Source organism: Oreochromis niloticus, linkage group LG5 (genome assembly GCF_001858045.2).
Source record: "Oreochromis niloticus isolate F11D_XX linkage group LG5, O_niloticus_UMD_NMBU, whole genome shotgun sequence".
Lineage (NCBI taxonomy): Eukaryota > Metazoa > Chordata > Actinopteri > Cichliformes > Cichlidae > Oreochromis > Oreochromis niloticus.
The window spans coordinates 11,847,339-11,874,300 of record NC_031970.2 but is presented as its reverse complement, the minus strand read 5'-3'; the positions used below and the strand labels follow the sequence as shown (position 1 = coordinate 11,874,300).

Sequence of the window (26,962 nt, the reverse complement as noted above, 5' to 3'; positions counted from 1 at the left end):
ACCGGTTTATTAAAGTTATATATACCCAAATTTCACACTGCGCCTTCCAGATTGTACTACTCAAAAACATTTCCCCACCTTTAGTTTATTGGGATCTGATTTAGCTGTTCTAATCGGTCAAACTTTGTCGAGGTCTTTCCTTTAATTAGTCACCGCTCTGCTATTCCAACCCTCTATTTTCTGACGACTGCTCGATACAGGATTGCAACATCGAAACCCCGCCCCCGCTCGATGACGACACCGGCGGAGGAAATATCGAAACCAAACAGAGCCGAAGTCACTCTGAGTCCGCTCAGCAGTCCGGCTGAAAGTTCTGAACGGCAGCAGGATCCGTGGAGCCCGGAAGGGATCTTATCCGGACCGGGGTCATTTTAATGAGACCCGCAGATAGACGGATAAACGGACAGACAGGAGGACCCGAGGACTCGCTCTGATCTCGCTTTGTTCACTTTATCTCCGGATATTCACACAGAGGACTCAGAAGTTTATCTTCTTTTTTTCTTTTTCACGTATAAGTTTTGCCGATTTTCTTTCTTTCTGCTGCTTTTTCATTGAAACCAAAGAAGTCGCTCATAAACCGCCAGCTGACTGACGACAGGTTGCGCAACCGAGACAATAAGAAGCAAACAAAGACGTCACCACCAGTTCTCCCAGTGTCGCGGCTGCTGATTCCAGTTGTTTTTATGTCTACACCGATTTCTGCTGCACAGACAGACAGAAGCCAGCACCTCAACACCGACTCTACTGGATTTCTACTGAATCTACTGGCTTCCTGTTGACCTGCAGTCCGGACCAGTCTTCCTCAAGGTAAAAAACCAACCTGGCTACTTAACAAAACTAACTAAACCATAAATGAATGCACCTGTACAGACACATGTAAATAACATTCAAACTGTTACTTATAAAATGCAAAAGTATTATCTGTGAAGTGCACTTGAATTACTCATTATTCAGAATGGCTTAAACATATATATTACGTCATATTCGCGTGTATTTAAGCTAAGCTTCGTGCATTGTCAGTTTATAAAATGATAATGCAGGTGTATGAGGCAGAGAAAAAGCGCTGTCCTATGAAATATGAACAATAAAAACAGCAAGGATCATTCCTAAACTTTAAAGTAGTTGCTTGAGAAAATCGAGCTGGAGTTTCGCTTTGTTTCCAGGTATGACGTGCTCATGATCATTTGGTTTTTGCGCTCTCGACACCAAGACGGAGTAAAACCTTAAATCGAACTTTTAGACAGCTTCACCCATATTTTCAGGCCTGCAGGTCTGAGCTGAGAATAACTGATGAAGCTGTGAGCTTTATGAAAAGTTAGGACCTTAAATGATTTACCTATAAATGCATGTTACAAACTGACTGGATTGTAGCAGTCTGAGTGTGCAGAGTGAACACCAATCAGAAAAAGACAGATGCATTAAAAACCTCCCAGAATGACACAGTAGACTCAACAGCAAAATACGGCATCAAATAAATTATGAAAATAGGAAGAAGAAAATAGCTGAAAAGCTCTGTAAAAAGTAAAAGTAAATTCTACAAATCAGATTTTCATTTGATTAAGTTATTTAAGCAAAAATGCCAAAAAATTGGGATTTTATTGGAGTGACTGTTGAGTATATCTGCTGCATATCTGAGTTTCTGACCAAGTTAAAAAAACAAAAACAAAAAAACACTACAGTGCCACACTGTTCCCGGGCGGTTCAAAAGGTTCAGTGGTGAAAACTGCTTCATCCCCTTTTACCTTTAAAGTACATTTGTGGATGGTCAAAACAGCGGTTCTGACTTATCATTCAGATGGAGATAAGAGTGAAAATCATAAGTGAGGCTACGTTAAGGACTTAAGCAAACTCAGAAACAGGAATACACATGAAAAGCCGAGATTAAACTACAGAAGTAAGGAACCTTATAACAAATACCAGCGGGATTTTTGGTAACAGCCTTGCCACAGATCTGTCTTACCTTTTTAGATGATAACGTTGGATTGTAATTAAGATTAAAAAAATAAATGTTAACAGTTGTGTAAACTCCTGTTTCCCACGAGCTCTAGCCCCTCTCAGTTTGAAAATTAAAATAAAAGTCAAAAGTTTATTCTGTTAGTCTATTTAATAACTGTTGTAATTTTGCTGAGCTATCTAAACTCTTCCAGCAAATGTTCACTTGTTTTTAAATATGAAGAATAAACAAAAGAAACACGCATCATTAACAAAATGCTGAGTGTCACTACATTTCAGCACACACTGTTACACACCCCACAAACGTTTTCTTTTAGATTATTTTTAAGAACCGGATTTCTGATTATTAGCTGAACAGAACGTCATGGAGAAATCATTCATCTTAGATTCAGTGTTTGTGTATTTGGGGGTGGATGACGTTGCTGCTGTGAGTCAGGGTGTTTCAGCAGAGTGAAAGCAGCATTGCCCCACAGCAGGCAACATAGCGTTACCACAGCGACCACAGGCTCTAAAAAAACTTTACATAAGTCTCACTCACTCACTCACACACACACTCTGTCTTGCATGCGTGTGTGTAATTGTTGACTGTATTTAAAGCCTGTTTAAACTATAAACTGTTGTGCTCTGATGCAACTATCTGAAAGCTGAAGCACCCATCAGCTTACAGGAAGTTGCATCATGAAGCCTATAGACACACCGACTGTGTAACATGTGAGCAGCGGAGACGCAGAACACGAAGAGATATGATACAAATATAACTTCTCTTACTATATGTGAAAGTGTTACTGACAAGTGTTCAGCGGACAGAAGGGGCCAAGCCAGAGTGTCACCTGAAGAGGGTGCTGCAGTGCGGTCACGGCCTCTAAAATTAAACAGCCAGCAAATTACCAAACACTGAATGAAACATTACTTAATCATTAACAATAGTGTGCTCCTCTTTATAGTAACTGTTTAGGATTAAGTGCTTTTTAATGCTGCATAAATTGAGACTCTGTACCTTTTTAACAATCATACTGACCATATAATGACAAAATGCATTTATAAAGGTGCAATGCACAGATACACACGCCTGCTATTAGTGCAAAGTAAGATACTAATAAATTACCAGAATCTCAGAAAATCCCATTTAAAATGCTCCAGAAGTAACCAACAAGAAAAGCAAAGAGGACCAGTTCAGTGATTGAATTAATGGAGATGAGGCCATCCAGAGGTCGAAAAAGTGTCAGAAAGCGAGGGTTTGGAGCACTCTGAACCCTGGCCTTTTGGCTCACAGGTGTTACTTCTAGATATGGTGGCTTTATTCATTGAAATATTGGCTGTGTTTAATTGGGATAGTTTGGGACTGCACTTGCTGCAGCATATTACATGGAAATGTACATTAACCTGATGATGTCTCCAATCACAGATGAGCGCCAGCATGTCTACAACCAGATCTCAGCTGTGTCTTAAGAGGCTTCTGGATGAGCCTCAAGGCGATTCACTGAAATGTAAACGAGCCCATTTGGCTCCACCCCCTACCTCTACTGGGATATCACCCTGCCTGAGACCCACAAGCCCCGCCCCCACATCCAACTCGAGCCAGTCCTCATCAAGAGTTGGGTCATATTTCCTCTTTGAACGGTGTGAGAGGGAGGAGACATACAGGGCTGTGCATGTGCACACACAGCAGCAGTACACCTGTCAGGTAACACTCAGAAAAATGTCTCTGTTACTTTTAATAAGAACTGAATACATGTTAAAAACTGTACTGTCGATACTTCAGAAGTAGTGCTAATGATAATATTAGGAAAAGATTACTGTAAAACACTTGTCAAAGTAGTGACCGTATTGTACATCATACTACGTTACCCATGACAGTCACTCCTTTTTTTCCCCACAGGTGCTCCCACTGCGTGGATACCAGGAGCGGTTGGCGGCCTATGATCGGATTGGTAAACATGAAAACATCTGCGCTCTGCAGGACGTTGTAATTGGCCAACACAAGGTGTATGTCTTCCTGCCTGGTCACCATGGTGACATGCACGCGTATGTGCGCAACAGGAAACGCCTTAACGAGGAGGAGGCGGGGCTTTTGTTCGCCCAGATGCTGAATGCTGTCATGCACTGTCATAACCATGGAGTCGTTCTGAGAGACCTGAAGCTCCGCAGATTCGTCTTCATCGACAAATACAGGTGAGACTCCGAGACTGGTGCTTTGGTAATAGTACTATTATAGCAGTAATACCTGAGACTGTAAAAGACAGATGTAGGGCCCAGGTGGAAGTGCTGTGAAATATTAACTTTAATGGCCTGCAGGGGGAGACTCTTGTGGTTACAAAATACATTCACAAGGCATATCATAAATGGATGCAGTCCATTCATGCTTACATTTGTAGTCACAAAGGTCCAAAGGTCCATTTTGAGGCAGTCTAAAAGAATGCATACTACTCCCAACAAATGGACAAGTATAAATATCGCTATATTGATCTTACTAGCATGAAGGAGGCATATGGGGGGAAAAAAGTACCTCTATTTGTACTTTTACTGTACAAATACTGCTGCTGATAAACTTCTGTCTGACTAATGTTTTCTTTTTCTTTTCCCAGAACTCGTCTGGCACTGCTCGGACTCGATGACTGCGTGCTCCTGCATGGTAACAATGACGATGACTCTCTAACAGACAGACATGGCTGTCCTGCCTACGTTGGCCCTGAGCTCCTGACCAATGGGAATGGGTCGTACTCAGGCCGTGCCGCAGACATCTGGAGCCTGGGGGTGTCTCTGTACACAATGCTGATTGGCCGATACCCTTTTCAGGACACGCAGCCTGCTGCGCTGTTTGCTAAGATACGCCGTGGAGCATTTAGCCTGCCCGATTGGATGTCGCCAGAGGCCAAGTGTCTGATTGGCTGCATGCTAAGGAAATCTCCCACTGAGAGACTGACGGCATTTGAGCTGCCGATGCACCCGTGGCTTACCAAACCTCGCATGCCACACAGCAACATGCACAAGATGCATCACAGCTCCCACACAACACTACAGAATCAACAAGAGGACAATGACCAAGTGGTGCCAATATGGACTGAGACAAATTAAAAGACATCTCTATTTCCTTGTGAGGACCTGCACTGCTATAATGAATCCCTGCAGCCTGCAGCCTAAACCTGATTCACACTTCAGGTGTGAAACCTAATCTGGACTCTAAAAACAGCGTCTTCGAGATGTGTGGCTCCGTCCTCACACCTCACAGTCAAAACTCCAAAGAGGTCTTCACAGATATAGACACATTAAAAGCACAGCCGCACTACAGAGACAGTCTAATCCTGGATTACTTGACCCTTATGTGCCTTCTTTCTCTACCTGTGTCTCAGTTCAAGCCCCGCCTCTTTTAGGTGGCATGGCCTCCAAAGGTGGTTTTCTTTCTGAAATTTTCCTTACAGTGGACTCCCAGCAGTCACTTATTCCACCAGTTACGGACACAAATGAGAACTAATGGTGTGTTCAGGTGCACATCCTCAACAAGTGCAGTGGAGAATATCCTACATCCCAATCTGCCCAACTAACATGTACTTGAGCAATATGATTAAGCAACTTTCATCTACTAGACTGCCCCTCATAAACTGAAGGTTTGAACAGCAGATGGGTGTGGCTTCTGTGCGCAGTGCTATCAAAGCTGTATATTAGGCATACTTGGCCTCACTGACATCACATAGAGCCAAGTGCTGCAATAAATTCTTAAAATAGTGTTTAAAGGAAGGTTATGTATACATATGTTGACCTTGTTATTTGAAAATGTTAAAGGTTTAGCATTATATTTTTATATATAACAATAAGGCGTAATAGGTCCCCTTTAAGGGCAAAAAAAATGTACTTGAGTGTGTTGAGAATTGCCCTGAACGCACCTTTATATTTAAAACTGTGGACTCAAAAGGAGGTGGAGCTTAAAATGGGACACAGCTTTTTTCTTTCAGTGTTTACAATGCTGATTTCCTTCTGTGATTGTGAGAAAGATCAAACACATCTTTCTGAAAAACATTAGGAACCAGATTTTTTTTTTATATATATAAAATGGCATTGAAAAGGAATACAGCTTCAGCTATCAGTGTTCTCATCCATTTTTACACAAGCAGAGAGCAGCCATGGTTGATAAAATATTTTTCAGACCTTAAAATCAAAACTTCATTGGGTAATTTAATATAATCTGTTTTTCGTGGACTTATAAAAAAAAACCCCTGTATCTCATAATAATCTCCACAAATTATTTATATTTTGATACAAACTTATAAACTGTTTTCTCACGTTTGACATTTATTTGTGAATGAATAACAACTGTGTTTATTCTGGGACACATCTTTTTCTCTCACAATGTCACTGAGCAATTTAATTTGGGAATAACTGAGGATAAAGGAGAAGCAACATTTGTTGACTCATTAAGAAGATAATGAAGTGATGATCTTGAGATAATGGAATACGATTAATCCTCACTTACTGGTCTTGCGTGTCCATTGAGGACGATAATAATTACAAACAAACCTCAATTCAGACAATAAGCTGCTTCCTGGTATGCTGTATGATTCTGGTCCAACTTATAGTTGAAGAGAAAAATAAAGGTTTTGAAAAATGTTTTGGTGTCAAAGTTTCTTTTTGTTGAATTTTAATTAAATAAACTTCTGAGCCTGCATGCATATGGTCTCTTTTACACGTACACGCAATCCCAGTATTATCTTAAGACAACATTTTTTCAAGTTCGAGCTGCAGTGTACCTGTACCAGCATTTTGGTATCATTGGCTTTCAGTTTTACACCCGTAATTTTTAAACATAATAATAAAAATAATACATGTTTGTATATAACTGTGCAAACAACTGAATGGCCCTTAGAGGTGCTAGAAAGAGAGACAAGGTCTGTTGACCTGTCTGTGCAAGTGCAAAGTTTAGGGTAGCTCCATATTCAGAGATGGTCTTGGGAAAAACTGATGAAATTTCCAAAAGTGGTGCAGAGTATCATCTGCTAATCATCCAGTTTCTCCATTTCTTTTCCCCCCCAAAGTAATAAAGAACTGGAGTGTTGCAGTAAGAGTAGTCTGAGTATAACTGGAACTGTTTCATAGTATTATAAATTATACAGCAGTTAAGAAATTCCACCCTTTTTTAAAAATATCAGTAGTTGTACTGATATTTGACAATTGTGGGGCAATACCCGGCTACATATTAGTCAGTGTACCTCACAAAAAACAAAAAACAAAAGTTGAAAGCACAGAAAAATAAAAGAGTAGCCTTGACTTTAACAAAGAAAGTAGGAGAAGAGAAAGAAAAGAAAGATTACAAGTAAACATAAATACTGACAGGAGATTTTCCCCCCCTCACCTTCATGTTTTATTATGAAATCCCATCTGAAAGCAGAGTAAACACTCTGTGTTCATTACTTCAGTCAGACTTCTGACTCACCTCTATTCCATTTCTGTGAAACCTTCACTTCACTTAGAAGTCTGATAAGAAACACAGGCTGCTCTGTTCTCGTTCCAGTCTAAAACATATTGCATCAGCAGTTAGTAAACTGTCCCTCATGTTGGCATGCGTCACTAAATCAAGAGGTCAGCGAGAGCAGCCAATTAGGAGCCGGCGTCAGTGTCCATGTCATCAGCTTCATCCCCCTCTGAGCGGCAGATCTCGTCCAATGCCAACTCTAAAAGACGTAAAAGATGGCAAATTTTTTTTACAGTTTTAACGTATGGGAACACAAGAGCAATCGGGTAAGGTGTAAATACTGGATGATGTAGCTAGTAGTCATACTAAAATGGTCAAATTGATAATATTAATGACATTCAGACATGATTATGTTTTATTATGAGCAATGCACATTAAGTAGCTCTGACGTGGAAGACAGACAACAAAGAGAACTGGTTTAGGTCACTCAAGGAGAAACAGACCCATAAAGCTGCATCATGCATTAAATATGGAGGAAAAAAACCAGAAAGCCATCCTGTCATGTTGGGCTGAAGACCGTTTTCTTTCTTTTCGTTTTGCACTACAGCAATACTAATGTTACATTTAAATATCCAGTGATCCTGGTACATACAGCTGGATTCAAATACTGAGGAAGAAATAAAGAGCCGTTTAGGTTCGGAGATCTCATCAGGATGCCCCCCCAGAACCTGCCTTTGGATGTTATCTGGGCACGTTTAGCTTTGAGGAGACCCCAGGGAAGACCCACAACTTACGGGAGGTAATAAATATATGATGTGACCTGTGAGCACCCAGCAGCTGCAGCAACAGGAGGTGGAAAATGTTGCTGGACAGAAGGTGCTGTTTCTTTTCTTAAGTTTTATTTCTGGCTTTTCTGATATAATACAGGAATAAAAGAAGGTGGGAGAGAGAGGCGGAATGACATGCAGCGAATAGCGTGGGGGCAGTTGAATACAGGATTGCTGCACTAAGGATTTCAGAGTTAAATTTTTGGCGCACATGCTCTACCAGGTGAAATCCAGAAGCACCCCAAACCTCAAGTTTAATACCAGAATAATCACAGATCATCAGGTGGAATTCTAGTATAAAAATGGTTTGACAACACGTACTACCAGAGTTGCCTCATCACACAACTGAAGACAGACATGTTATCTAACAGCTAAAATTATCTGTGTGATACATGTAAGATTCAGCCGAGGTGGTAATTAGTCATATCCAGGAGGGAGTGTGTGAGGAAAAACTCATCATGCTCTTAGAGGTTAAGAGAAAGGAGAGCCAAAGCTCTTCATACAAAATTCAGCTATGTTTGAGTTGGTGTATTCAGGTGTAAACAGTTATAGTGGAACTTAAACATCACATTAAACCTTCCTAAACAGCTTAAAAGATTAATTCAAGGCTTAGATTCAGTGTGCGTGTTTCTGTGCGTCTGTACCCTCGCTCTCGGTCAGGTCCGGGATCTTCCTCAGTGTGTCTCGTACAGCAGGGATCACCTGGTCGTACATGTGCAGTAGTGGCCTGCAGCTCTCGGAGAAGCTGCCGTGATGCAGTAGCAACCAATGCAACAGCAGCACACACTCTCTGAGCAGAGATGCCGCTGAGCTGTGCCTCCATGGCAAAGAGGAGCTACAGCATGGCTGCAGAGGTGAGGCAAGCCCTGCAACAAGAAGCAATGCAAAGAGACCGTGTTTTTAGAGACAGACTGTCAGAATTATTATTATAGCTTTGTATTTATTATTGGGTTTGTATTTTTATTGTCATTTTGATTTTCAGTTCATTCACTTTAGTTTTAGTTCGTTTAAAGAGTGGATTTTCTTATTTCAGTTTCATTTTTATTGTTTGAAATGTTTAGTTTTAGTTTTTTATTAGTTTCAGTGTTCGTTTTAGTTTTTTTTTATTATTATGGTAAGTAGGGCATTCATCAGAGGCAAGATTTCAAAATAGACTTAGACCTTTTTATTGTCATTGTGCAGTTTCTTGCACAGCGAAATTGGGTAGCTGGACCACAAAGGTGCAAAAGTAAGAAGAGGAGAAACTAATATACAACGAGGGGGAAAGAAAAATAAATAAATAAATAAAATAAAATAAAAAACAATGTATATGTATACATACATGTGAGTGAAACTATATACATGGTGTATGTGTAAGAAACATTGAAACAGAAACATTTTGGGTCTGTATACAAGGGCAGTTATATGATATAATAAATAAATAAGGGTGGAGGGGCTATGGTCATTTAGGGTGGAGATGGTAGCGCTACTGGGACCAAAATATTGCACAGGACCGAAAAATATTGCACATACCAAGGTTATTGCACATGAGCCAAAAATATTGCACAGAACATGGAGAGACTGAGATATTGCACATAGATGATCAACAGCAGTGTCAGAGTGGATGTGTTGGGGAAGTCTTTACACACTTAGTTTGCATTAAGAGTTCTGACAGCCCACGGGAAGAAGCTGTTCTTTAGTCTGTTGGTTTTGCACCTGATGGATCTGAACCTTTTTCCAGAGGGCAGGATGTTGAAGGGATGGTGGTTAGGATGGAGGTGGTCCTTTATAATTGCCCCGGCTCTGGAGAGACATCTTGAGCTGGCAATTAAGTCCAGGGAGGGGAGTGGATAGCCGATCACCTTCTCTGCAGTTCTGATGACCCTCTGTAGTCTCTTCTTGTCAGCTGTTGTGCAACCAGCTTACCACACAGGGATGGCGTGCACTAGCACACTCTCGATAGTGGCACGGTAGAAGGACACTAGGAGTTCAGTCTGCAGCCTGTTCCATCTCAAAACCCTCAAGAAATGGAGGCGCTGCTGGGCTTTCTTTACTAGGACTGATGTGTTTGTGGACCAAGATAGGTCCTCAGATATGTGGGTGCCGAGGAACTTAAAGGAGGACACCCTCTCCACATAGTCACCTTTTATGGATAGGGGAGGGGGATCAGTTCTTGTTTTGCGGAAGTCCATGACCACTTCCTTTGTTTTCTTGGTGTTTAGGGTGGGGTTATTGTAGTTACACCATTCTGACAGTCGCTCACCGCCTACCTCATCCCTGTAGGCGGTGTCATCATCGTTGGTGATGAGCCCTATCAGAGTGGTGTCGTCTGCAAATTTGATGATGATGTTGCAGGGGTGCGTAGGGGTGCAGTCACTGGTGTAGATGGTGTATAAGATTGGACTCAGCACACATCCCTGTGGTGAGCCAGTGCTGAGTGACAGGGTGGATGATCTCTGGTTGCCAACCTTGACTGATTGTGAACGGTCTGTGAGGAAGTTTTTGATCCATGCACATGTGGAGGGGGTTTATCAGCTTGTCTATAAGGATGTCTGGGATGATGGTATTGAAGGCCAAGCAGAAATCAATGAAGAGCATCCTTACTAATGTCCCAGGATTCTCCAGGTGATGCAGAGCGGAGTGGAAGGCGGTGGAAATTGCATCCTCTGTGGACCTATTTGCCTTATAGGCAAACTGGTGGGGGTCAAAGCTGGGTGGGAGGTAGTCCTTTATGTGTTTTAGGATCAGCTTCTCGAAGCACTTTGCATAAATGCAAGTATTACAATAAAAACCTTTCCAAAGCAAGTTGACTCAGATTCTTATAGACATCCAGAACTTCATCCATCAATGGCTCATCGGCCAAGTTGTAACAAAATTTTATCAAATACTAAAACTAAGGATATTTCTGTTATATTTTTATTTTAGTTAGTTTTCCAAGTTCCAAACCTCCTATCCTTAGCTTTAAAATTTTCCAAGGTCTAGTTTACTTCAGTTAATTAAACTTTTTTTTACATATTATTTTATAATATTTTTTAACTATAATAACCTTTCAGAGCATTGTGTTACTGACATTTCATGCTTTCAACCTGAAATATGACCAACCTGTTGAGTCTGTTTGCTCCTGAGAACCACGCAGATCTAACCACTGACGATGGAAAACAATCACTGCTGTCTGAACCAGCTGTGAAGGAATCAAACACAAATGCATAAAGATGCAACACTTGTCACTCTGCACAGGGACACAACATCGTTTCAGACAGTTACCTCAGTATAACACTGACAGCTGCTCCGCTGGTTGGTAGCCCAGCTCTCTGATCTCTGAGTCATCAGTCTGCTCAACAAACGAACCACCTAACACACAAAAACCCCCACTGATTATTAACGCAGACATATCGTAAATTTTCAAATAAAAGCAGTTCATCTGTTCACAAAAACAGCCTTCCCAGAGTGATTAAACTGTTTATTAAATGCATTGCTTAGAGTTAAAAGCTAGAAGATGGAAAAGATTGTTTAAATCAATGCAATTGATAATTAGTAATATTAATTAAATGAATATGAAAATCAACAACTGAAGCACTTTGGGAGAAATGTATTGTGCAAATGTAAAGTGCAAAAGAAACACGATGCAAAGAGGATAAACACTTATAGAGAACAAAGAGAATGAGCACATTGGTGTTTGTTTGTTTTTTAAATAAATGCATTTTTAGGGTTTAAACACTAAATTTCAAATAAACCATGAAATAATTAGTGACCAATAGTTTTTCATATACATTTTGATGACCTTTTTTAAGATTAAGAAGTATGATTCAGGGCGTATTTTAAACTCCAGGGCTTTGCGTGGCCTGTATATTCTCATCCTCCCATTCTAACTTCATCTGGCCTGATCATCATTTCAGCTGCCAACAACTACAGACATCTTACAGTTTGTTCTCAGCTGAAGGAAGCAACTGAATATCTAAAATATTTTCCACATTTCTCTGAACAGGAGACTCACATTTGTTACATTTTCTAGGACTGTTATAAAAAAGTAAAGAAAACGTGAAGGTTAAGATCCTTAACACAACTACTTGTGTAACTTTTCATAACATTAGCATTCTTAGACAAGATACTGTCTGAACATGTGGATCAAAGCGTGGTTACCACTTATATATATATATCTGATTCAGAGAGTTTAGACTACAAAGACACAGAGTTGTTGGAGGGAGATAGAGGAGCCCAGGCTAAGACAAAAAGGATTTTTCCTCTTCCCAGCTTGGATATTCAGAGCACACAGAAATCCTGGCTTCAGATGCAGCTGACACACATTAAACAGAATACTGTACAAGTCAGTACACCTTTACAGTGTGTGTGCACTACCTGAAGGTCTAGCTGAATCCAGTTTGTGTGTGCTGTGTGGTTGTCTGGTCTTGTCCTGATGAACTGAAACAACTTCAGGAAAACACAGGGATCTAAAAGAAAAAGAATAAAAACGGCAATTGATTTATTCTGCTTCACACATAAACTTCAATAATTTTGTGATTTTTTGAGCTGAAATAAAGATACATAAAAGCATAAGAGCACACAATAAAATGTCATCATCAGAAACATAAGAGGTGGAAACATGGCACTGAAATCTATGGAAGGATTCACTTAGATATAAATAAATAGTTCTGATACTTGATTCTTGTAGGACTTTGGTCTTTATTGAGCATATAAATGATATTAAACTTCAGACAAGGTAAAGTATTGCAGAGGGGGGAGCCTCACCATGCTGAGAGCATAGCTGCTTCGCCAGTGCTTCGTGGTCAGACATCGATGTGAGGATGGACACACACTGTGAAACTGTCTGGAACCTGCTGTCCACTGACACACACGTACACACCAGCGGCATCACACACTCTAACCTGTGAGAGGGAGGAATGATGCACACATGACTAACAGAGATTCATACATTTCTAGGTTTACACATATATTGAAGCCTATAAATAAAATCTTGAACATGGTTACCCACATGAAGAAATTCATCATAAGCATCTTTCACATAAAACGAATAAACTATCAAAAACAAACATAATCTAGAAATTGCAGCTCTGAATCTCTTTTTGATTAAACTATAATTTTGGACTCTTGGACCCCTGTTGGTTAGGATGTTTCACAGACAGGATTTTTGAGGTTAATATCACAATGACAAACTGATATTACCAGTAAAATTCACATTGTTGAAACTGTCAGGAGTCATGTTGTTAAGAAATACATTTAATGAATTTTTTTTATGCTGAATAATTATCATCATTACTTTCCAGCACCTTCATCCAGGTCTTGAATGAGTTGTTGAGATTTCAGACTTGGTATGAAACGACTAAAGGAAAATGAAATTCCTGACACCATCTGGAGTTTTCCAGTTTAAAAGCTGGCCCCTGTGCAGAATAACTGTGGTATCAGTTTCACCATTTTCCAGAAATGTCTACAACTGATGATAATGAAGTTTATATTTACATTTCATCACATTTCTACTTTTAGTAAGATTACCACATTGACCATGAATCACTGCAGGTAGTTTACACTAAGATGTTACGCAAGTACTGTGAGTTAGTGGAAATTCAAACAACCCTATCACTCATCACTCCTCTGCCTGCAGCTGTATTCCACGCAACTGCAGTTGTATCATATTCATATGTATGTATAATCCTGCAGACTTTGCACAATAATTAGAAGAACCCATTAACATCAAGCATTAAAATAGAGTTTCTGGTCACTTTCTCTCTTCTCTGCAGTCCTCACAAACTTGAGAAAGATGAGCAAACATAATTTTTTCTTTGTTTCTTTTTCTCTTTATGTTTTCTTCAAAATCACGAAGAGGTCCTCCAAAAGACAAAAGCAACTGTCGTGGGATCTGCGCATGTCTATACCAAGTAAGTAACAGGCAAACTTCCACTTCCACATTACTTTTTAATATTATATTATTTAATGAATTGCTTACATGCTTATTCACCAAGTCTTTTGGTTTCCATATTGCTAAACTATACTAAACAAATGTGTTGCCACAGAATAAGATCTCTTAACCATCAGATTTCAATTAAAAATTTTGTGTACCTGTCAACATGTTTGTCTGGCGTTCTCTCAATTAAGACACAAAGAGTCTTCATGGCATTGAGGGAAATCGCCTCCCTCTGTGGGCTGCTTCCACCAGGCCACGGATCACACAACCGCAGCAGTGACTGTAACAAAGTGTTCTGAGAGCAGAGGTCCATTCCATCAGCCTAAAACAAGCGCGAGGATGAAATTACATCATATAAATGTTATTCTCTGTTCTGGTTAAGACAACGAGGGAAAGTTAATAATGTTTAATATAGCACAACAAAGCAAATAGTAATCCTCTCAGTACCTTATGGTCGATGGCTCTGCTCTGACTCTCCTTTGACAACACAGCCTCCACCACCTGAGGACCACGTAAAACGTCAGTACTGCACAACTGAACAGTATTACAATTCATTTGGATAAAACATTATTGATAAAGGTGTGCTATGTTTTTTTTAAAGTCTGAAAAATATTGCAGCAGTCGTCTGAAACATAATTATTTGTCTGTTATTGTTCTGTTATGGACATAATGTTACAGTAATGCATATAGTTCATGCTCATATTAAACAAGGACAAAGTTTCAAATTAAAAAGTCAGCGTATGTAGATGTTACACCTGTAACTAGTGCTGGGCGATATGGAAAAAATATTTATCACGATATGAATTATTTTATATCACGATAACGATATATATCACGATATACCACCTGACCTGTGGTCATCTGGAAAGTATGCAGTCTTTAAACAGCGAGTGGAGAGGGTGCAGTCTTTGTTTTGAGTTACTGTAAAGCATGTCGCAAATCCGGGTGCACGTAAAGCAGCACCATGTTGCAAAACCACAAGACAGAGTTTCTTTGTGAAAAATATCATTGTTTTATACTTTATTTTCTCTTACATAAAGTTAAGAGTATGTATAGTGAGAAGACAACACTAATATTGGCTATTTAACCCTTTAAGACCTACCATAGAACCAAGTCCGCCAGAGCCTGTCTTTACATTTTACATGTTGTAGCGCCATTTGTGGGAGCATTTCAAGATGCTATACATCAATACAACCGTTATAGCCCAAATTTTAATAATATGTATGCATTAAGTCCATAGTAACTACATAAATTGCAAAAAACTGCAATAAACTACAAAAAAATTGAAAATCTTTTTTTTTTTTTTTACATATATTTTTAGTTAGAGAAATTTAAGAGTCTTATCCCTCAAAACTGTAAATACAAAAAAGTTGCACAAAATAGTTTCCAACCACGAGAAATTTATTTTGAGTGTCTTCATAGTTTTATTTTTGAGATACACAAAGTTCTATATACTACAGGAAAAATGAAAATAAATAAATGGAAATTTGCAAATACACAGTATATGCATCAAAATAAACTATTTCCAACAGTGTAATTTGACTTCTAAGCATCCCAGAAACGATACAGAAGAGCATAAAGTCAAACATAACTTTTAAAAACACCAACATAGGCTTTGAAGCTTAAAAAACTACATTTTCCGCGAAAATGACGTCACTTCCGGTTTCGGACAGGTAATGGCAGACATGCGATTGTTCGCGCAGACATAAGAAGTGTTATGAATAGCTGATCGGATAGGCAAAGCCTGTTTCTGGAATATTATGTTTTTGTTGCTGCAAGTCTGGAATATTATGTTTTTGTTGCTGCAAGTCTGGAATATTATGTTTTTGTTGCTGGAAGTCTGGAATATTATGTTTTTGTTGCTGCAAGTCTGGAATATTATGTTTTTGTTGCTGGAAGTGCTTTTTATGTAATTTTTGCAAAGCTATATGTGGAAGAAAACCGTGACCTAGGGCAAGCTAATGGAATAACATGTAAGTACAACTCCTACGGCTTCATATGCAAAAAAAACATTATTGCGCTACCTTATGTGGTTACAGTTCTACAGGGATTTAAAAATAGTTAAGAAAAACGGAGTGTGCCTGCTCCGACGGTTTGTAAAGGGTTAATGATATATTTTATCTAATAATTTGTAAAATTCGGGTTAGAAACGATAGAAGACAAATGGCACGATAGACACTTTTCTATCGTCCACACGATATATATCGTCATATCGCCCAGCACTACCTGTAACCCCAAAGTTCAAGCTTCAGACAGCTCTAAATCCTCAGGTTCTGGAGGTTTTTTCTACTCTGTTTTTTCTCATATTGTTGGATTCATGTAAAATAATACAGATGTTTATTATTGTAGGGTATTTACCTTACAATATAAAGTGCCTTGACGCAACTGTTGTTGCGATTTGGCGCTATATAAATAAAACTGAACTGACTTGAGTACAATGTCAATAAGGTCAATAACTAAAAAATAAAAGATCACTAATTATCCATGCCATTGCCATAGGGCAAAAGGCAGGGTACCTAATGGTAATTAATAAATAATCCGTTAATTAGTGAGTGCTAAAATCAGATTAATTTTTCAACCAAAAAAATATCCAATGAAACCAAGGAATAATGCTGTTTTAGACTAATAAAGAGTATTTAGAAATCTGAATTATGCAAAGCTACTATTGTGAAAAACAATATGGAGCTGTGACGAAGATCAGGAAAAACCTCCTGAGCTTCACCATGCGGTTTGCAATTTGTATATTTGAGGCACCATTACACATTGTTACTATACTGTTGTTCTTGTGTCATCACCTCATCACTGTGGACCAGCAGGAGACAAAGGAGTCTCAGAGCAGCTAGGCCAACGTCCTCCACGTTAAACCCACATAAACGAGCCTCCTCCAGTCTTCCCAGCCCAGCAGAAGCTGCAGCAGTGCGGCCTGCTGGAAGTGTATTGGCAGCTGAAGAGTCTAAACCACTGCTGCTAGCGGAGGAGGAGCGGAGCGAGTCCAAAGACTGGCATAGTTGAGACAGGTGAAGGTCCAACAGAGAGAGGAGGAGGACAGCTCCAGGACACGACCTATTTACATACACAATTTTTATTTATTTTTTTTAGATTTTTCTATCCAAATCTTTTAACCTATAACCAGTGGCTTATTTTCCATGAAGATATTTTTCTCATTCTGACTTAAACCATTCATCCTCAAAAATGAATCTGCCCTGTATTCACCTTTCTCAATAGCCATCTAATGACTGATATGTCTATCAGCAAGGCAGTAGCTGCCATGCTGTTTTCACTCCTTTAGCTGCCATTGTTTTTAAAGAGTTTGTCTCCACAATTCTATGTTAAAGAGGAGAGCACATGCAGGAAGAACACAGCCAGAAATTAATCAGGTTTAATGATAAAATTTTCTTTCCAGTCATCTGTTTCAGACTGGAAAGTCAGGGAAATTAATTACACTTCTCCATCCAGCCATCCTCTTCCACTTATCTTTATGAGGGTAGCGGGGAGCTGGAGCCTATCCCAGCTGTCACAGGGCGAGTGGCGGGGTACACCCTGGACAGGTCACCTGTCTATCGCAGGGCTAACACATAGAGACAGACAACCATTCACATTCACACCTATGGGCAATTTAGAATCACCAATTAACCCAACCACACTAAGTGCATGTCTTCAGACTGTGGGAGGAAGCTGGAGTACCCAGGGAGAAACCACGCAAACACGGGGAAAACAGGCAAACTCCACTTCTGTGAAAATGATTTTTTTTTATTATACTGGTGCGTTAAAGCCAATTATAATAACAATATAACGCTCCATATAAATATATGGCCCTTGTAGCAATGCCCACAAAATTTCTCACCAATGACAAAATAAGTTAACATAACCACCAGGACTAAAATGCCAAATATTTAGCTGGCCTATAACTCTATGTAGCTTTGATTGCTTTTTAAAAAATTGTTAGTAGTTAATAAAAATGTAACCTTGTACTTAATGTTAGCAATGTAAATGGACAATTACACTGCAGAAGTGATCTGCCTCAACTCACCGACTTTGGAAGCTGCACTTTCCTGTTTATATTTTTGTCTGCATTTTTATATAGATTCCATAAAATATTTTAAAGCAATAATGAATAAAAGTATCAGGTATTTCACCACATATCTTGAAAATCACCGATCAAATTTAATTTAAAAAAAATGAAACACTGTCTTGATGTGCTCAAAAAATATCAAAGTAATCTGTATACAGAGATCCTTCAGATCCAAGGACAGAATTCATGTACGGTATGGGGAGAATTTTCAGCATATTACATTAGACCATTTAATCTGCTTTTACACTGTTTATCCACAAGAGGACTCTGCTGTCTATAGATCAGAAAGTGTATGCTGTTCTTCTGCATTTTGCAAAGAGAGACTTTTTATTGTTTCAACCGACCGGCCTCGGGGTCAGTCATCCTACCTGTTTTTGCTGCTGGCTGCAGATGCTGGTTGGCTCTGACTCAGCATGTTGAGTCCAGTTACAGCCAGACTCTGGACAGGATTAAGAGCAGCTCTGGGAGCTCCACCTCCACTGACACCAGCTGCAGCATCAGAGTTGAGCAGAAAACCTGCTGACAGCCGACTGAACACATAAACAACACACAACATCAGGACGTCAGTTAGTCTTATAACTTAATTTAGGTTTGACAAGTATGACTAGTAATACAACCAATGCTACGACTGTTTTTGAAACACTATTAGAGTAAGGTCAATGCTATAAAGTTTTGTATATTGTATGAAAAAGTTCTGTTTTTGAGGACTGGGCAACAGCATGCGGTGACTGATCATCCAAATTTGAAGTCTGGTAGCTTGTTGAAGTCAGTTTCAACAAACAACAACATCAACAACAAAAGAAACCCACAATATGTTTATTCCTAAAGTTGAATAAAGTAATTTATTGATATACTTCATTTAAGCTGTTATTACCTAAACTTTATTCTATCACCACAAATGTAAAACCTTTCTTTCTACTTTGCCTGTAACTATTGCAGCACTGCTTTATACATATTACACTACATGTTACTGCTCAGGCTGTCAAGATTAAAGTGCAAGGTGTTTACCTGGATGTAAGGTGAATGTCAGTCAGACTCATAGACAGCAAATGAGCGAGCCCGAGGCTGCTGGGAGAAAGAGGCTGCTGCAGCAATAACCCCAGCAGGATGCCACCTGGTCGAGGATGACACAGAATAACAGACACAGATTTTAATCAGATTAATACTCAATCATGTGATTGTTGGGCTTTTCTGTTATCTTTGTATTATTGTAAGGTAAAGTGCCTTGAGGCCACCCTTGTTGTGATTTGGCGCTATATAGATAAAATAAAATAGAATTGAACATATACCAATAAACGGTTACATTAGTTCCTTTACAGATTCTGATAGTTGACGGCAGCTGATAACAGTCTGCATATGTGGTGGAACATTTATTGAAGCTGTGTGCTGTTACTGTTTCTGACCCATTCTGTGTATATTCTGATGACCCTACATCAAGTGAGCATCAGAAAACAAATAGCTGGCAGAATGCTGCATAGATGGTGGTGAACCTCACAGAAATGAAGGAACTGTTGGGAGGGTACAGAAATTTATACCTTCCACAGTACAAGAAAAACCACAAGGTAATGAGATGTCCCAGATGCAGAGTCACTTTTGTGTATTATGTCATGCTTTATGAAATAAAACAACCTACATGTAACCTATTTCTAAATTCTGATACATACATCCTCTGAGCTGGATCACAATCAGTCAGACATTGTGTAGTCTGACTGTAGCATAAGGGTGTACAGGCTATTTTCTGACAGACTGTGTGTGGGAAACAGATCTAGCTACAAACAACTCAACTGTGTAAGGTCAGGAAGGTTTAATATTTCTTTCAGCTGTTCAGTAAAATCTCTAAAAATCCTAAAATTTCCTGGTAGTTTTAAAATATGAAATCTTTCAGGAACCCTTCGAAGGCACATTGCAGGGGGGCTGACCTCTGTGCTGCAGATGAGACGGTCTGACAGACAGGAAGGGGTCTGGTCGAGACACATCACTAGATTTGCTGCTGGACGCTCCTCTCTCTGCTGCAACATACACATAGATATAGACAGGCAGAGTTTAACCATGAGCAGATAATTTTTGTCTTTCTAAATATATTACTCCTACTACTGCCCCTGTATTTTTCATGACATCAGCGTTGTCATACAACCCACCATCTCTCCGTGCCTTTAAATGGGTTTTCACTGGTGTCGTTCTGGATGATACCTGGCCTCCAAACATCTCCTTGGTGATGAAACCATTTCCTATCGGAGAGGATGAGCTGCTGCTTCCATGATTCAGGATTTTAGGACTGTGGGGAGAAAGAAAAAGTGAAAAAAACAAGTTAGAAATGAGCAAATAATAGGCAATTCCACATTTAGAGTCATTCATGTTAATTGAGGGGTCAACGCAGCAAACTTTTCCATCTAAAACAATAATAATTGTGACCTCTAACTCTGTTGGCTGTATTAGAACTTGACTGAAAATTAGTATTGACCGAGTTATCTGGACTCTACATGATAAAACGTGGCATTAAAACATTCAAAACTATTATTACCCAGCACATTTTAAAGTTTTCCTGTCATACACAGTATACATTGTTACAACGGCAGTTTCCCATATAGTCAAAGTTGTAAACAATGAAGTCTGAGTATGTATAAGTAATCCCTATGAGTTAAAAGTTGAGGCTGACTTTCCTGGTGCAGCAAGGTTTAGATCTGCTCCAAATCCAAATATACTGACCTTATTATGAGATACATCAACCACAGAATGGATGGAGTTTGTGCTTATAAATACCCTAAACTCTGCTTATTTGCATATAGCATATTTATTCATGTTAAACTCTCCCTAGTAAAATAGTAAAAGCAGAAAGATGATAGCAATAAACAGAATTTTGCAAAACGTTTACAAAAATGAAACAGTAAAAGATTAAAAATGTTAAGGAAATCTAAACCCCTAAGTAACAAAGTATTTGATTATCAGCTCTGCTGATAATGTTGAGGATGGCTGACCTGTTCCTAGGCAGCGGAGAGGCTGTTTTGTTTTTGTCTGAAGTGTGCAGTTTGGTCTTCATCTCATTGATCTCTGCTTCTTTAAACTGCAGTTCAGACTGCAGAGACTGAACCTGTCCACAGAAAACATGCCAGTGTCACATTATTCCAAAGGATCATAAGCACCATATGCTATATGCTTATGTGTTTTTAGTGCCTCACCTTCCTGTTAAGCTCCTTTTCCCTGTCATTATACTCTTTCTGTCTCTGAGTGTCCAGTAGGATCTGATTCTGTCTCTGAGCCTCCTTCTCCTGCTGAGCTGCTTTCAGAGAGTCCCTCAGGACCCGGATCTCCCCGCTCTTCAACACAATCTCCTCTTCCACCTCCTTCAGCTAATAACATACACAAAACACACTTATCTAAATAAACAAAAAATGCAGAAATCCTGCTTCGTAAGACATTTGGTCACAAAGACCTTCAATTCTTGTTTATTCCTTTGCTCAGCCACTGATGAAAATAGATACATACATCTAACGTTCTAGTACAGATATCCAAATTTGAACCAAGGCTTTATTGTATACTTCCATGTTATGGAAAGAAACTAGAAATGGCATAGAGTCTCAGGTTAGTTATGGAGTCTAGACATTATAAAGCTAAAATACTATAATAATTTTCACAAAATATTAAAGCTACGTGAAAAAAAAAGAAGGAAGGAAAATTTGCAGCCTCCACTTTCTTAAAACAAATCTGGACGTTTTGGATGTTGTACTTTTGGACAGTCTCCATTTAAAAGAGCCTCACCTTCCTCTTCAGCTCTGCATGCTGAGCCTCCAGGAGACCGTAGGAGTCCTCTCTGTCTGACCCAAACTGCTGCTGCCTGTTACCTGAACAGCAACAGCAACAGCTTTCTCAATGTGTCCAGTACAAAAATCGACTGTATTAACACTTTGATACTGATTTTTGCATTTGCATGTTAAAGGACTTTACAAAGACTTTTCAAATACAAACCGATTAGCTACACACTAATCTTTTCAAAGGTCTTTGTCAAAATGTAAGGAAACACATGAGAAGATATTTTGTTTTCTTATCTTCCTGTTTACAAGCAAAGATCGATGATTTTGCTCAATTTGAGCTCTTGATTGGATTAATTAGCAGCTCCATATCAAATGTTTTATTTACAACTTTTAGCCATTCATCTGTTTTTGATGGTTTTCCTGACTCCTTCGCAAACATCACATTTTGTCATCTATTGTTATATCATCTTGTCTATCTCTACACACTACTGTACTTGTGAATCCTATCTCTGAAAGGACAAAACACCATAAACTGTGCCCACGTTTCAAATGCCCACTGGCTTTTGGTTACATAGAGGAGCAGATTCTGTGCCAGATGAAGATCCAAAACACTTTTCTTAACGTGATAAAGAAAAAATAACAGGAACAGATGAGATGGAATTCACACCTTTTCAATTCTGGACTGGGAAGATAAAATTGCATGTGGTTTATCTTGTTAAATAACTGCCTTTAAAAAGAATACTACCCTCACAGGAACTGTGTAGACATAAGCATAATGCTTTCTGAACACTGACAGTGATATATTTATTCTCCATCTCGTATATGAAATTAGTTTTTATGATATTTCAAGAAATACTACAACAGATTAGGGTTTTTTTTATAGAAGGAAAACACTGAAAAGGTACTTTAATGTGCTGCTTGCATGAATATCAAAAAATAATTGAATTTGCTTCAGCTACTCCTGAAAGCAGCTCCCTGAGTTTTAGATAAAAGAATGAAATGTGACATTTAACACATGTAGGACAGTTATTACACTGGTTTCCAAGTAATTTTAGAACAGATTTCAAAATCTGAATGCTTGCTCTTAAAGATCCTGCACAATCTTCATCTTCATGAACTATGAATCAGCTCCACCACTTGGGTTATTTTCCAGGTGTCTCCTACTACTACCTCTACTACTACTACTGAAGACATTATAACCTTTATGCTACTGCAATAACCTACAAAATCCTAATAATGGTGTGCCACCATTATCAGTATGTGTTTAGCAGTGCCTTTCAGAAGTCCAGTTACTTATTAATCAATTTCTTTTTGCTTATTGCACTACTTTTACTTTGGGAGTTTTATCAGATTTACAAGGCTACCATGATTCATATTTATTATTTCTACTTGATTTAAGGGCTTAACTTATTATTTTTTCATCTATTGCGGTTTTTATTGCCCTGTTGGTGAGTGCAATTTGTAAAGATTTTATTTATTCAGTTGCTCAAGCCCACCTATGAACTAACCAAAATTGTATCAAATTACATTTTCCATATAGTTTTGTGGCTGCAAAACTGTAATACAGACTTTCTTTGTGTAGCTCATTCTTTATGCAGCTCATTTTGCTTCTACAATGAAAGTGCAAAATATATTTTTTTAAAGTGCTACATAAATAGTTTTTCTTGCTTGAAATTTTCATTTAAATCAATTTAAATCAATGGTAGACTAGAAAGACGAATGAAAAGGAATTAAGCATACTGGAATGTAATTGCCGGTGGAATTAACATTCCACAGCATATTTAAATGTTTAATTCTTCTTCTTCTCCTCTTGGCTGCTTCCTTTAGAGTTTACTCTAACAGATTATCTGCTTCCATCTCAAACCATCCTTAGCATCCTCCTCTTTCACACCAGCCCTCTGCCCATCCTTCACTATATCCACAAAACTTCTCTGTGGTCTCTCTCATTTCCCCTGCCTGGAAGACCCATCTTCAACATCCTTTGTCCAATATATCCACACTTCCTCCTCTGCACACATCCAAACCTTGTTAACCTTGCCTCTCTAACTTTGCCTCCAAACAACTCCACCTGAGCTGCACCTCTGATTTACTCATTTCCAACCTTGTCTATTTTTGTCACTCCCAATGAAAACCTCAACATCTTCCACTTTGACACCTCTAGCATCTCCTGTCTATTTATCAGTGACATCGTTTCCAAACCCTGCCATCTTGTAAACCTTCTATTTCACTCCCGTTCTGATCCTTCTGTTACAAATCACATCTGAAACTCATGTCCGCTCACTCCACCCTTCCTGCACTCTCTACTTCACCTCTCTTGTGCACCGTTCATTGCTTTGAATGAATGACACGAGTTATTTAAAATCATCCACCTTCACCTTTCCACCCGTCTTTCTTTAATTTACACACATAAGGTTCTGATGTTTAATTAAGGGCATATTTTTACATAAATATTGTTAATAACAGTGTAGATTAAAAAAATACAAAATAAATACTCACCCAATGGTTCTCTACTTGGTATCCCCGCATTCTCTCTGTTGCTACTGTTTAAGGAAAATGCATTTTCTCTGCTATGATTAGATGTGGTTTTGTTCACAGGTTTGTTCTGCCCAAAGGAGGATGGCCAGGATGACCCGCGGGCTGGCTCATTCGGTTTGGATCCTGTCCCTGGCTCTACCCCTTCCGAAGCCGACGTGATGGCTTGCGAGGCGATATCATCGATTTCATCTAAAACTTCCTGGGTGAATTCTTCATCATCTCCAAAAGGGTCATCAAAAGCCACTGCTGTCACTACATCCTTGTTCAGGCCACGGAGGCGCTTTGTTGGGGGACAGTTCATGCTGCATGGGGGGAACATATCATTAGCATTGTGAGTAATTCTCATGTATGCATATTCACAAACACTAAGACTAGGCGACTGTGTGGGTCACTTAGGAATAACTAGTATAACTCAAGATAACTATTTTAATCAAAGCCGTACTTTACAATAAAAGCTGATTCATTGAAAGCGCTTCAAGACTACCCCTGAAATAACTTGTGTTAGGTACAACATCAGCTAATAACTTATTAAGCAAAGTCACGTTCAGGAATTGAAAAAAAACCTCAAATCTAACTCAACTCAGGCTAATGTGACTGAAGCAAAAAAAACGCATGTTTCTTTTTTTTTTAAACAAACCTAGCTTAACATGCATGAACACGTACACGTTTCTTCTGACTTTACTGTGTTACCTTGCCTCTGGGTTCTCTGGCTGTCGCTGCTGTCAGCTAAGCTAGCGAAAACTAGCCGTGATTTCCAATGGGGAGTTAGCCTGCTAAGCTACAAAACCTCATTCAGTCAAAACAATATTTGAATTTATTGATTAAAAAGACATAGAGAGTGTCTTAAATAGAACTCCTTTACACGGCGCCCATGAATTAAACTGTGAAATGCTGTATAATATGGTACAACAGCACATAAACAACACAAAACTAAAGTTGACAAAACAGAAGTGTGTCGTTCATCCCGCTCCGGTGTGCCTGATAACGCGACCAATCATAGCACTGCTTTCGCTGTTCGGCCAATCATTGACACCGAATTCTTAAACTGGGTCTTTTACAGGTACCCGTTTGAGACAAACTATACTAAACGCGCAAATTGGTATCCTTAAAGGAGTAGCTACGCATAATAGTGTTCTTGTTAAGGGTGAACTCATGACAGAAGCTTTCCTTAGAACACTGGTTGGAAGTAAGGGAAATACCTTATTATATAGCCCAGAATGTTTTTTCTTCGCCCACGTGTGTGTGTGTGTGCGCGTGTGTGTGTGTGCGCGCGCGCGTCTGAATTGGGGCGGGGGCAGAGACTATTTGGGCTATTTCTTACGTGTAGTACCTTCTTGAGGTGTCTGGTGGTTGCATGGCAACCACATAGTGATAAAAAAAAATCCGTTATCCTGTGTCCAATATCACTGCCTTATTCACCCTTCCCTACATAACATTAAACCAATATTCTTCATCCCCAGTGGAAATTAACATGGGTGTAGTAAGAAAAATGAAATTTGATTCATTAAACGGTGCCCTTGTAACACCCACCACGTTGGCGTGTATAATCTGACATCACCTGCCAGTTTTGTATCCACATCCTATGAATCCCTACATGTACGCTCTCTTCATATAGAAGCTTCTTGTGGCTTCTCAGCAACAGCAAGTGTGCTTTCCATTTTTAGACACAGACAGGTCTGCGTGTCGCAGCTGAGGCTCTACTGTGTGTGCGTGTATGTCTAACTCTGACACATGCTCACTCTACCGCTGCCTCTCTTTCTTTTTCCGCCTCCGTACTTCAGTACAGAAATGGCAGAGCTCAACGACAGGCATCCAGATGCACCCTTCATCCTCATGAGCAGCAGCACCATGACACGCACACACGCGCGCGCGCGCACACACGCAATCACTAGCACAGTGATGCCAGTAACACCAGCATTCAGCACCACTGCAGGTCTCATCTGCACAGATTAATCTCTTCACGTTTTAAAAAGACAATTGAGTAAATTAAGAAAGCAACATAAATACACTCTTTCACACACAAACACATATATTTGGCAGGGAAGCTGGTTACCATAACAACCAAACAGTCAAAGCTGAGAGTGAATCAGATGAAATGAAGCCCACATACAGTACATGTACATGTGACTGCAGAGCAGAAGAGTAACCCTGTGTGTTTTCTTTCCTCTTTTACAACATCCTCTCAAAATCCAGGTGTTTGTTCTGCTCACATTATGGTGGTGTGTGTGTACGTTCTTTGTAATGCACACACCACACCTAAGGTACGAGTTCCATCTTCCAAGAGTGAGACAATGCAATACATTTAATTAAGCATTAAGTAAGGTAAACCCACCTTATTCACTGTCATGCCTGTCAGGTTTTCTGTTCTGCACTGCACACGTGCGATTCACTGTTTGCTTTGTGACATTCAGACGTGGGTGACATTTAAAGAAAGAGCTGAAGGTGCATGTAAAATTGGACACTTTGATGAAAGGGAAGGTAGAGAACATAGAAGGAGAGACCAACAGTGCATGTTTTCGTTCTCAC

The 26,962-nt window shown here is 39.3% G+C and overlaps 2 protein-coding genes across 4 annotated transcripts; one reads left to right on the top strand and one right to left on the bottom strand.

The window, feature by feature from the left end:
* Window positions 1-6,555, top strand: trib3 (tribbles pseudokinase 3). Its single transcript, XM_003447720.5, has 4 exons — window positions 1-807; window positions 3,359-3,637; window positions 3,833-4,125; window positions 4,539-6,555. The coding sequence occupies exons 2-4, from the start codon at window positions 3,359-3,361 to the stop codon at window positions 5,026-5,028; spliced, it is 1,062 nt and encodes a 353-aa protein (XP_003447768.2). The 5' UTR covers window positions 1-807; the 3' UTR covers window positions 5,029-6,555.
* On the bottom strand, window positions 6,335-25,460 carry atrip (ATR interacting protein). Of its 3 annotated transcripts, none has more exons than XM_005469658.4 (18): window positions 25,100-25,460; window positions 24,398-24,738; window positions 21,909-21,991; window positions 21,329-21,499; window positions 21,128-21,240; window positions 20,291-20,427; window positions 20,072-20,161; window positions 19,161-19,266; window positions 18,521-18,682; window positions 16,876-17,143; window positions 14,528-14,581; window positions 14,236-14,402; window positions 12,910-13,046; window positions 12,520-12,611; window positions 11,428-11,514; window positions 11,266-11,344; window positions 8,829-9,050; window positions 6,335-7,616 (listed from the first exon to the last, which is right to left on the bottom strand). In XM_005469658.4, the coding sequence occupies exons 2-18, from the start codon at window positions 24,735-24,737 to the stop codon at window positions 7,543-7,545; spliced, it is 2,382 nt and encodes a 793-aa protein (XP_005469715.1). In that variant the 5' UTR covers window position 24,738; window positions 25,100-25,460; the 3' UTR covers window positions 6,335-7,542. The 3 variants fall into 3 exon arrangements, with proteins under 3 accessions (XP_005469715.1, XP_005469716.1, XP_005469714.1); XM_005469659.4 differs by having other exon boundaries at window positions 20,072-20,158; window positions 25,127-25,460; XM_005469657.4 differs by having other exon boundaries at window positions 25,127-25,459.
* Between the last annotated feature and the right edge of the window lie 1,502 nt (window positions 25,461-26,962).